Genomic DNA, 13,245 nt, shown 5'->3' with positions numbered 1-13,245 from the left:
GGCGGCGAGCGCTTCAACTACCTGCGCCTCAGCTCGCAGGCCGCCTCGCCCCTCCGTGCCTACGCGGTTTTGAATTGCACTCTAGGGGTAGGGCAGACAAGACTACGTGGAGTCGGTTTTGCAGCGATTCGTTTTCGTCACTAAGTTCAGTTTTTAATACAATGTTTTGAATCCAAATTAAATTCTACCATAAAAAAACGAGCCAAGAAAAATGCGATCAAGAAAAACGAGGCCGAGTTAGTAAATTAGATGACAATTGTCCAATTAATAGTTTTGTGCCTAGACTTATAATTTCCCATTAAAATAGAACATATAATTTAAAACAATAATCATAAAATATGTAGCAAGTAACAGGATTTATTTATTAGAACAACTGCCACCCTCGCACCGCATAAAATATAGCTTTATTATCAAATTGCCCAACTATCATGTTGCAGTATAATAATGCCCGTGCAATGTGATAAATAATGAAGTTAAGATAGTTATTAATCACTTGGCCCGATAAAGCTAGACATTATTCATAATGCTCGGGCATTATAAATAATGCCCGAATTAATCACATGGTCCATAACATATACAAACTATAAACATGTCTCTGAACCTAAAATATGAACTTTAGAAGACAAGCGCGTGAGCACATGCTGTAATTATTAAAGCTACATTTTTGCATCCAATAAAAATAAAGACACAAAATGTCCGCCCCACAGACAATAAATATATGTTTTTGTCTTGCCCGTGCAAGGAGTTTTTACGCCACATTATTTAACTGTACTGGTGCAGATAATCAAAGTTATTGTTGGACGCTATTATTTTGGCGTGATCCAGTTATGTTTGAGATTTATCTTTATTATCTAACAGTACGATATAATTGCTATTAGGTTGTACATATTTATGTCAAGTGTAGATGCTGCGATAATAATTGGGATCACTAGACTAGAGATTGGAGATAAAGCTGTTTGGACGAGCCCGCGGTTTTTTCATTGTTTTATTTTTGAACACTGTATTGAGAAAAAAAACATTGTTACGGTTTAATTTTCGTGTTTTACTTACAACATTCTAACGGATGTTTGTTTAATTAGTACTTTTTTGAATCGTTTCATTTAAGATCGGAATCTAAAAATCGAATACTTAATTTAATCTGCAGTCTGCAGTTTACATAAACTGGGAACTTCCCACGTTATCGTTTTCGTGTCGAAATTTCTTGGATACGATTATACGTAGAGACGTTTAAAGAATTTTCTTACCAGTAATAGGTCTCCAAGTTTCTCCAGGGTCCAGTAGATGGCATACAGTTGCACCAGCTCATTCATCAGTCTTCTCAGAGGCTCTGATAGAGACCCTGTCGTCCTGTCGACCTCGGATCTGTATGTAGATAGGATGAATGCTCGGCAGTGGGCCTAGGGAATAAAATGTATTAAATTAAGAAGAAGAATAGGTAATTGAGAAGTTTTTTTCTAATATAACCTAATAATGTGTTTCAAAAAACGTTATTTTATTTCGTTCACAAAGGATGATTAATTTGTCATTGTTCTTCAAATTATTGAACACCTTAAAAAAACTTGCAGTGTGTCTAGCGTCTACATATCATTTATAACCTAGGCATATGGCTAAATTTATTAAAAATCAATGACAGTATCTCCCAAAAACCATCAAAATATTAATTGTTAACAAACACCCATTTTTCAGCTACGCCCCTTCATAATTTAATCAAGACGATATCTTAATTATAATCCTAACAAATGCAAAAACTTACATAGTTCAATTAAAAAACATTTAATATTAGTTTCGACTGCATATCTATTGATTAATGTCGACAATTTAATAGAAGGAGCAACCGTGCTTTAATCTAATATTTCTATTAATACCGTTACGTATATTAATATGGACACAAGCCTATTAACTTAGGAAGTCCATTAGCGCCAACCAACTTCGCGTGTTTAGACATACTTAATTATAATTTTATCAAACTGTTTTTATGAGGTTTTTGTCAAAGAATATTAGTGTTAATTAGTACAGTTTTTACACTTCCTGTCTTATCTTGTTGCTATGCTCCGAATTTGTTTATATGAGGATTCTGAGGTCGTGAACTTCATGTTATTTTTTCCGGTCAAAGCTTTTAACATGGTTGTTTATAATTTCACCTGGATGTTTTTTTCTATTTATACATATTAAGCCATATATGTATTTGTGGTAATTTATTATAACTAGATTAGTGGAATGCTAAAATATCGATCTCGGAATTTTGGCACGATTTATTTATAAATATTGAAATGACATATTCGTAGTTCATGTATAATTTTCAACACATTCAATGACGGACTCTAACATTCTATAATACTCGAAAAGTTTTTGTAGAAGTGTTTATTTTTTACTTTTAATTGTGAGGAAAAATTAAATCATAAAAATTACCTCAGAAGCTGCAACCAGTTGCACTGATGACATGTTCCAGGCATCTTCAGGACCGAGGCCTCGTTTGATATACTTCTTCATACTTGCTACGGCTGATGCTACTTTACTACAAGTACAGAAGTAATAAATGATGTACTAGATACTATGAAATCTTGAAAAGGATCTAATAAGAATGAAATAGAATTGGTAAAAAAGAATCAAGTAGGTACACATGAAAAAGTAACTAGGTATGGATCAACTATGCCAAAAGTAGATTTACTCATTAGGTAATTGAGCAGTATTGGCAACTGACAGACAAAGAGCTACTTCCACGTAAAGACTGGTTAAATCTCGTGGTAGGAATTTTAGAGGATACTTAAGTGTCAGTTTATCTAGGTAGTCTAAATCTTGAATCCAGCATAACCAGTAGGTAAATTCAGCAAAAACGTCTACTCTATAGATTACATTGTCTTACCCAGTGGCGACTCTTCTGAAGCCTTTGATAATTCCATCGACGGAGTTATCCCATTTCTGTTTCTTGTCGATCTTTTCTGACAGATAAGACATTGTTGGGCTTAAGGGTTTACCTGCTGCGGCCTGCTCAAATGCTTTCACTAGGGACCTGCAAGAAGAAACCTATAAATAGGCATTGGCATTGGCTTTTCCATCATATTCGCGCCTAGGTATATGAATAGAGAATTTTACATTATTGTCAGTTGATATAAAACCACTTCCATCATTTTCATCACACCTAACGTACTTGGACTAAGTTATTAATACAAAACCATTTCTTTTTTCTTCTCGAACATGATTTTGGGATGTCTCGTCATGTCGCCATCTATGAAACCTAGCATTTAGCAAAATAATTCAATAAATATAACTCATTCTTTTAGAACGACATGCACTTCCAAAACTGATGATTTACATAATTGATCGAGTTTTTAACGACCTAACATATAATAATAACGTCGTATCTTGAACCAGGATCTCAAATCTAAAACTGATAAGGCAACTCTTAAAAATCGATATAAAAATATCGATGATGTATAAAAAAAACTGAATGGATTCAAACATAATATTGAATCCAATACAACACTTGATCAAAGTCGCCATAAATGTTATGAATCCGTTAGCCACTTTAGAGCAACCGCACTCTGCAAACTTTTAGTTGGACGATAGTTTGTTTGGGCTCATTAATCAGTATGAAGATGAATAGTAGCACGCGCATTACAAAGATCAGGCATTCAACCAGTATCAGATTAATGAATGCCATATTATTCGAAGGTGATGAAACAGTGAGGTCAAGATCCTCAGCATTGAGGAATTACGACGCAAGGAGGGAGGAATAAGACCTTTACTGAAAATTTTGATTGGAATCAAGATTTTCTATTTAAAAATTGCCAACCATGAGGTCAACTATCGGCCGACTTTTTAGTCTGCAGTGTGCTGTGGTACTCCTAATGTTAGCCTAAGATTTAAAAAGCCATAACACTAAATGACAACGTTTTATTTTAGAACATCTGCATGAACGTGTCAAATGCTTTGCATGAATCATCTTCCTATTGCAATAATATTCACAATTTATTATGTCGCTCATTTTTGTTATCAAAAGCTCACGTTTTTAGAAGACCAATGAATCATGTGCCATGATGAGTTTATTAAACTGTTCTTCACATATTTTGACTTCTCCCGCCTGCCTATTTATTTTCTGTTTGCTTTATTTTGCATTTTTAATCGAATTAATTCTCACCAATTTGTTATAGGTCGATGACTTTAGATCTCACATTAATCTTATTCTAAATCATCTTCAAATGGACGCTATTTAAATATATTATGTTTGGTACTAATTTTGCCTCATACATCATCAGCAGTGTCAGTTCATATCAAGCAAACAGTTTATTTCGGATCTCCCTACTACTTGTGCAATGCATTTATGTGATCCCGTATGTAAGTGTTTTAGGTTTTTGTTTCGCTAACAGTGACTTAGTGCTAGGTGTCAAGAATGATGTCAAGAGCTAGTTTCAGGAGATTTTAAGCTAATACTTAAGACCTACCATACTTAACTTCTATATTTTTTTATGAAAACTTTGGCCTACACGAGGATTTCTCCCAGATCTCTTTCTTCTAACTTACTTGCTGTTTGACGATCCTATCCGATACGGTCCTATGACTTTCTCTATAATACTAAAATCTTAAAGGAATAGATGTGACATTACCTGGCAGTCTGCAACATGAGCACAGTATTCTCTCCCTCATAGGTGACGGCTGCGGTGACCAGACCATATATTTGAGGAAGGTTAGAGGACAGCATGTAGCCGTGACCGCCGCATGAAGTACGGCAGCGCTCTGTCATGGCCGATGTGTCCCAGGATGTCACTGCTTTTAGGCAGCAGGCAATGGCGTGCAGCTGGAAGGAATTAAAGTAAATGTTTTTGTCATAAGTTACTACTGCAGATTTGACTTCATTACAAAAAGTTATCGGGGTATCGGGTTGGAGGTTGGAAAGGCCATGTAAAACACTGGTACTGAGCAGCCTCCGTATAGACTGGAAGCGGATGATTAATAAAAATTAAGAAAGACGGATAAATATTGGTCAAGAAACTAATTTTGTAAATCTACAGCAGTTTATTCTACCATTTGTAAGTGAAATCGAAATTTTTGGAATGGCCACGAAGTTTTTTCTCAAGGGTTATTTTCGACATAATATTTTTTAATCCATCTTACCTCAGGCAGTTCATCCATATTTCCTTTCTCCAAATCAGCAGTGACCTTGTAGTACATTCTAGTAAGCCACTTGGCCGTCAGACTGAACGCGTGGCTCGAGGCTATGGCGATGAACAACTTGTGCTGCTGTGTTACGAAGTCCAGGATTTGGGGCTCACCAGCACTGGAGGTTTAAGAATGAGGTATTTTAGGAAGACTGGTATTTAATTATGCATAGTATCGGGTTATATTTGTCTAAGATTTTTTTCATTGGAGTTAAGCTAAACAGTAAACAACAACATCGTCAAGAAATGGTAAGTTTCGACACCGGTCAAGTCGAATGGGTTGGTTCTTCTTTATGTGCACCAAACGTTTAGACATGAACAAAATTGTCACACAGTAAACCAATGCCTAGCTTTTTGCATAAAGCGATCCTTCATACACGACTTACAATGGGGCAAGCAACAATAAATTAACATGTCCACAATAATGAAGACTTGTCTAATTTAACAAAAAATTCTTCGTAGGTATATATACTTACTCAGGCTTCAGTTCAGACTGTCTCCTGACAGCAGAATATCTGACAGCAATGGTGACTGCTCTAGCGAGTTGGTTAGCCATGGCGTTGACGATCACTACTGTCACGTACACCATTGTGCCGTACATTAACTTACTGTTTGAGGACTTTCTGAATCTTGGTGGCTTATTAATACAAAATACTTGACAGGAATACTTACTCAGGCTTCAGTTCAGACTGTCTCCTGACAGCAGAGTATCTGACAGCTATGGTGACCGCTCTAGCGAGCTGGTTAGCCATGGCGTTAACGATCACTACTCTCACGTAAACCATTGTGCCATACATTAACTTACTGTTTGAGGACTTTCTCAATCTTAGTGGCTTATTAATAAAGAATATTTCACAGGGATACTTACTCAGGCTTCAGTTCAGACTGTCTCCTGACAGCGGAGTATCTGACAGCTATAGTGACCGCTCTAGCGAGCTGGTTAGCCATGCCGTTGACGATCACTACTCTAACGTACACCATTGTTCCATATGTTAGCTTGCTATTCGGGGACTTTCTGAATGTACCATCCTGTAAAGAATGTTAAAGATTCATCAAGTATGTACTTGCCATTGCCATAGCCTTCAATTATATGCTTATGGAGCCTTCTTCTAAAAGGCTAGAAAGGATTACTTTATGTATCTGGTTAGTCATGTCATTATTCCCTATCTAATATTCATTCCACAGAACAGAGAGTGGTGGTATCTTTAGTGATATATTTTATGCGTGAACTTTTCAGCAGCAACCTGACTGAATTTGATTGGGGCTTCAACTTCAACATACTTCACTACAGACTTCAACATGACTGGAAGGATGAATACAATTAAAGAAATTTTGTTTTTACCAAATTAGGAAATAAATTTTGAGTCGGTTAAATTAAAGGTATAAAACAGCCTTTAATACCTTTAGAACCTGAGCATTTTTCATCAGCATCCTATTCCTCGGTATCCTATGATTCTCAAAGCCAAGGAATCCATTATTAACCGTGTTAAAGCCAAGCTTTGCCCCGATCTCCCCAAGTTTGATGCCTGGAAGCGGCATGTGGGTTTCCTCGTCTCGTAGCTGGATAATAAAAGGTTGGATGCCACAGCTTTTGCCTTGGCTGTATAGGTGAGCCATTACTACGCAGTAGTTCGCAGTGTGGGCCACTGGAACGAAAGTATGTGGTTATTGCTTGTATGCCGCTTATTGTAAAACAATAGAGATCAATGGTGTCTCGGGTATATCAAAGTTCTGGTAAATAAAGGATTAGGGCATTTATTTCACAAAAGAAGAATATTCCTTCACTGAGAGGAACATACATTTTTTAATATAGTAAAAAAATATGAAAACTTAGATAAGCAATTAAAAAGTGTTGACAAACCTAGTAAGTGATCATTTTACAGGTCATCAAAAGAAATAATACAATCGCTATCCGATCCTACGCAGTTGCCATGTTGAATGTTCATGAATTTATAATATTACATAAAATATGCATGATTTAGCATTTAGATGAACTCACACATTACATTTATACGTCATTGGATTTCATACATTAGATTTTTAATGCAGTCATTAATTCGTTCTATTTGCGCAATTATACTACAAGTTTATTATGTCTATATAACCTCAGCAATTTCTAGGAGCTAAGACTATTGCGCTAAAGAATGTAAGGTTACTTACGACTTCCCGGCCACCATTTGTAAGAGGTTAGGGTTGGACTGTGCATCACAAACTCCTCAGTCTTGGAGTCGTAAGTAGCTGTCGTTTCTAAACCACGGATAAATGTACCGTGACCTAGTTCCGTCTGAAAAATGAGTGTAGTTTATGAATTTCAAGTTCGCATGATTGAGATGAAATATTTTTGATAATTTATGGAATCACGCGTTACTTTGCGGATTTAGCTGCGACTAGAGTTAAAAGTATTTTCTTTCTTGCTTTATTCTTCTTTCTTTCGGTTATTCCTGGTTTGAAATCCAGAATTTTCTTTTTAATCTGGGGGCACGGCAGTGCTCCAGCTAAGTCTCGAGCAAACCGGGCACAGTCGTACCATGCTTTTCTCGAAACGTTTCGCGGCTATTTCAGTTAGCTAGAGATTTAAGCCTTCTCTGTTCTCCAATGGATAGCTAAATAGTATAGAAGTTTAGTCTACCTGTGCATAAGTGCCAATGATCTCCATCTTACTAGCTCTGTTCATCCAGTACTTCTTCTGTTCTTCGTCAGCGTGGCCCAATATAGCTGGTATGAACATAGCTACGTGCAAGGTACCTAACCTAGTTAAAGAAATTTAGTCTACCTGTGCATAAGTGCCAATGATCTCCATCTTACTAGCCCTGTTCATCCAGTACTTCTTCTGTTCTTCGTCAGCGTGGCCCAATATAGCTGGTATGAACATAGCTACGTGTAGGGTAAATGGGGAGTTGTCTTTGAATACTGCTGAAGGTAGGAGGCTGCGGTAAGTGGTGCTGGAAGAGGAATTATAGCACTTTGATATTAAGAATGGTGTGGTTTTATTATGGTTTGTGCGACAGAGGACTGCTAGAAAGAAATACGCGTCGGATATATTATATATTATATAGGTATTACCTACTTATATTTTGAACCTAAAGCGTTGATTTGTTTATTTGCTTAAAATTATCTGAGGAGCTACTGGGCCGATTTAAAAATTTGATTCTGTGTTGCTAATCATTACTATCGAGGAAGACTAAGGGCTACTTAGGTGTGTGGTGCTAGTACTTTTTATGGGAAAAGTATTTTTAGGTAGTTTTTGTACAGCATATTAGACAATTAACTTATTTCATTCTTACACATATTATTTGTATGTGTTATGTTTACCTATGCTTTCTCCATGCATTATCGTACCTGCAGTAAAATTGTTAACTGATCTCATTAGAGTGAATCTATCCTCATTAACTTAATTGACTTCTACAGTGTCTACTTACTTAGCTCTCTCCTGTTCAGATAGGTTGGGATCTTCAGCATCTTTCATAGCCTTATAGAACAGAACCGCCTTACGTACAGCATTCTCATACTTCTCCTTATGACTGAGGAATTCTTCAGGAACATTGTCAATGAGCCCTTTTGTACTTAGGACTTTACGCTCTGTAATAATAGAATTCATTCTAGAATGAATTTTGACTTGCTTATTTTTGATAAGCCAGTAAGTCCGACACCAGTCTAACCGAGGGGTATCGGGTTGCCCGCGTAACTGGGTTGAGGAGGTCAGATAGGCAGTCGCTTCTTGTAAAGCACTGGTACTCAGCTGAATCCGGTTAGACTGGAAGCCGACCCCAACATGGTTGGGAAAAAGGCTCAGAGGATGATATGATGAATGATTTTTTACTGTCGCCTGGTAAAAAAATTGTGTTGTATAGGTGTTCTAGTGCAAAATTTTGCTTAAATGATAGCATAGTTAACACAAAGCCATCACTGGCTACCAACAAGACTGGCAACCAGTTTTTCAAAAGCTAGCGAAAATAGAGTACCCGTCTATTTCCTTTCTAGCCAGTGATTTGTGGAAACTCTGCATATAGTTCGTGGCACTGGCAATTTTCCCTATTTTATTTTTTACTATTTAAATGACATTGATGGGATAATATTTTGTAACTAGCTGTTGCCCGCAACTTCGTCTGCGTGGGCAATATAGAATCGTCAAAATACTACTTATCCCGTAGGTGCATTCTTTCACGTGACAGTATAATTAGGATTAGCACTTGGCAGTCGCATAGATTCATTGATCAAGGTTGTGTTGTGGATATGACCATTTATCTAAACAAAAGAAGTAAAGTTTGTGACGTTGTTCAGCCAATTTGGAAAATTATTACGTATGGTGCGTAAGTAATTTTCACAGGAAACAGCTATAATCTATGTCTACAGGCTTTGAGTCTGACAAAGCTGTCATTTGTACATTTTCTGCAGCTGCTGCGACTAATCAGAAGCCAGAAAGTCTGTCAGTCTTACCATGGATATCGTCTTGTGTAGTTGACTGGATTGTAGATAGGTAGTCGCTCCAAGCAAAATATTGGTACTCAAACAGATTCGGTGACTGGAAGCCAACACCAACATAGTTGGGGAATAGCTGGATGGAGGATAAAATGAGTCATCATCATCAGCAGGCGCATAGGGTAGGATAGTTTCACTTACTCACTATGGTAAGGCTGACCCCACATTAGGCGTGCGCGATCCTCGGGCGTGTGAGTAGCGCGGGCGTCGCGAGCGCGCTGCGTGAACGTCGCGTTTTGCTGCCCTGCGGCATGTGTGAAGAGTGCAAGCGACGCGCTCGCGGCGAGCACGCGGCGCTCGAGTTGCGTTCTTACCCCTTCGCCCGCTATCCCCGCCGCCCGCTAAACGCCTTAGCAGTTAAACGTCAAGGAGAGCGGCGCGTGCGCGCCGCGAGCGCGCTGCAAATGCCGCAGGGCAGCAAAACGCGACGCTCACGCAACGCGCTCGCGACGCACGCGCGGCGCCCGCGCTACTCACACGCCCGAGGATCGCGCACGCCTAATGTGGGGGAGGCCTAAGCCGGGACTCCACCGAAATGTTTGCATTAGTTCACGAATAGGCAAAATGTACGTATCTGTGAGAGTCCACTTCATGTGTTCGTACTTGAAACCTGCAGTTTTGCCAAGATTTTCAGAATGTACGCTCGCAATTTGTCATTTCTTGGTGGAGCCAGCAAATCAAAAGAAACATAAGTGTTGTATACTGTGCGTCACTACCGCACACCGGGAAAATTTCGCTCTTGCGGAGGACGTTTATATACCATATTTTGTGTCACACGTAAACAAGACGACAGTAAGTATCCACCGAAACACTTTCAAAGATCTGATGAACGAACAAATCAGACCTGACTTGGTCACCTGGGGCCAATCAGAGCTCTATGAAGCGATAATAAGCTTTGGCTCCTACTGTTATTGTGGTTTCTGAAAATTTATTCACCTCATTCAACGATGAATGTAATTCTGATGGTACTATTAAGAACACTTGCTTAGCGCAGAAGCTGACGTTGGCAGGTCAACTCTTTTGACTTCTCGAATAGGATACCATTGGTTTTTGTGCAATGCACACCTGCAATGCATTCTGGATTAGGATAGGATATAGGTGGATAGGATTTGCAACAGAGAACAATTCTGTCTTTGTGATTAAATGACATCAAACGTAGTTTTATATAAAAGGTGTTTTATAGGGTTTTTAGACTTGGCTCGGGTCTCACTGAGACTGTTCGTAATCGTGAACAGTGTATTTGCGATCAGAAGTTGAAAGTAAGCATGTCTCTGGTATGCGGCGCGTAATTTGTACGTTTTCAGACGCATAAAGCATTTTACGTGTGTATGGTATTAAATAGAGAGAGCTCCCATTTCTTATCTGCACTTTGTATCTGGGCTTGTTTTTAAAGCTACAGAATCCTATATTACCTACCTCACGCTTAGAAGCACTTGCGAGAGATAGATCCTCATTTCTTCTAGGATTAAGTTTACATATTTTGCATCAGAAAAAATAATTAAGGTCTACTTAATACTACTCACTCAAAGTAATTTGTTTTAAGGCCACCACATTAGTGGAAGATAAGCTAAACTATGTTTATGAAAAAATCCTGATATGAACTCCATCTGTAACTTTAAATGATAATTAATTGTTCTATGACGATGACTAAAGTCATCATTTTTGACATAATGTTCAAAAAATGATTAAGATGGCACCGTTTTAAATTTGGCTGAGAACTATAAATTTTCTTTTCATCAAGGTAATAATTATAGTTGGATTTTGATGTGGCACGGCAAACTGACAAACACTATTGAAATGTCTATCGAAAAATTACACTACGTGTTAAAATATGGTGAATTACGGAAAATACACAACTCCATCTGTTGAAATAATAATCCTCTATAAAGAATGTATGGTAATATTGTCATTTACCACCTCGCTCCTTTGACAAATTTGATGTACCTATTTTATTTACCACAGATGGAGCTACTTTAACCTTGGCTAAACAAAATTTTCATATTTTTTTTTTCTTCCGAAGTTACTTATAAAGGTGTGATTTTCTGTGTAAAGATTAATAATAGGCCGATCAACTAATATAAGTACAACATTCAAATGTACAGTTTTGACAAATAGATTGCGTGTCGTAATATTTTACATCTTGAATTCACAAAATTAATCATATCTTTTGATAGAGTGAATCGATTTCGATGAAACAAAAACTAAGTAATACCCCAAGTTACGTAGAATTTTTGTATATAAGCATTGTCTGCATTTAATTCGTAGATTTTACGTGAATCGCGAACAAACAAACAGACAAACAGACAAAAATGACAAAAATGATGGAAATGGGTTCTGTTAGTTATCCTTTAAAATGCTGGCTATTTTTTTTGTCAATTTCTTCAATGTACAAAAATTACTTTTCTACAGATTTATTATATGTATAGAGTATAGATGACACTTTAACCAAAAAGATAGATTTATTACCTATATTAAAACTCATGATTTCAGAATTATGAAATCATTCATTTCTATTGTTTTTGTTACCTATATTAAAACTCATGATTTCAAAATTATGAAATCATTCATTTCTATTGCATGAAAGTTGTTAATTCCTACCAAGGTTCTTTGCAATAACATCTACGCAATTATAACACTCGATATGTGTTTTATATTATAAAGATTTTCCTCATTTTCATGTAGATGTGCATTTGTTTGACTTTTGATTCATTATAATCAAAACAACTAACTCTCATTTGGACCTTGAACTGTAGTAACGTCATTATCACTTACATAATAAATTAAAGATATGACCGATTGTTACTGCAATTTGTTATCTGTTTACAATTATTCAGATTATCATACCACCTAGTAGGTAGGTAAAGTAAATCTACAATTTTAACTATAGTTCGGCCATTCAGAGAATGCGTTCCTGACACGTCGCGATTGAACTGACGACGTAACTTTGCAATGGCGTTGCAGTTACGATAAAAATATTTTTGCTGGTTGTTTACCGTTTTAACAATTGAGGAGCATTAAAACAACATTATTATATCAATAATCAATGAATGTTATTACGTCGTCAGTTCAATCGCGACGTGTCAGGAACGCATTCTCTGAATGGCCGAACTATAGATACCTAAACTTCATTCAAAAAAGGCCAAAACTTTTGTTTATTCATGGTTTTTTTTTTAAGAAACCTACTTTATCCAATAAAAATACTAAATTCATCAACATACCTATATACGTAGGTATTGTTATTATCACACTCACTCACACATCCATAACTCGCGTAATAATACACGTGGAACGCAACTACATTGTAACCATTGACATAAGCAACCAGTTTAGCTATTCGTCGCTTAAATACATCGCAAACTCAACGTTTTACTCGGTAAATACAAGCAGTCTTACCCAATTTCCTCCGATTTTCAGTCGCTTTTGCACCCCCATCCAAGTAATTAGTGAGTTCTTCAACATTAAATTCACATTTTTTCCTTTCTGACAGCAAATCTTCGTTCACTTTCGCGCCCATGTTTACAAACTTCTTACCAAGTAGGTAAATTACGAGTCTATTATTGTCTGTGGTGGGGCGACGATTGAGTTAACACCTCGGTACAAAATGGCGCGC

General features: G+C 37.1%; 1 protein-coding gene across 2 annotated transcripts in view; it reads right to left on the bottom strand.

The window, feature by feature from the left end:
• Nucleotides 1-13,245, bottom strand: part of LOC124631427 (probable peroxisomal acyl-coenzyme A oxidase 1) — a 19,124-nt gene extending 5,879 nt beyond the window's left edge. The window contains exons 1-11 of one of the 2 annotated variants that reach the window (XM_047165816.1): nt 13,029-13,245; nt 8,576-8,735; nt 7,930-8,098; nt 7,317-7,440; nt 6,558-6,802; nt 6,025-6,185; nt 5,113-5,275; nt 4,605-4,795; nt 2,864-3,010; nt 2,410-2,515; nt 1,245-1,397 (exon numbers count right to left, since the gene is read on the bottom strand). In XM_047165816.1, coding sequence (XP_047021772.1) covers nt 1,245-1,397; nt 2,410-2,515; nt 2,864-3,010; nt 4,605-4,795; nt 5,113-5,275; nt 6,025-6,185; nt 6,558-6,802; nt 7,317-7,440; nt 7,930-8,098; nt 8,576-8,735; nt 13,029-13,149 — 1,740 coding nt within the window. In that variant the 5' untranslated portion in view covers nt 13,150-13,245. The other variant, XM_047165826.1, reaches the window with a different exon arrangement.

Source organism: Helicoverpa zea, chromosome 1 (genome assembly GCF_022581195.2).
Source record: "Helicoverpa zea isolate HzStark_Cry1AcR chromosome 1, ilHelZeax1.1, whole genome shotgun sequence".
In the NCBI taxonomy this organism is placed as follows: domain Eukaryota; kingdom Metazoa; phylum Arthropoda; class Insecta; order Lepidoptera; family Noctuidae; genus Helicoverpa; species Helicoverpa zea.
The sequence above is the reverse complement of the archived record's forward strand: the minus strand, read 5'-3'. Positions and strand labels throughout refer to the sequence as shown.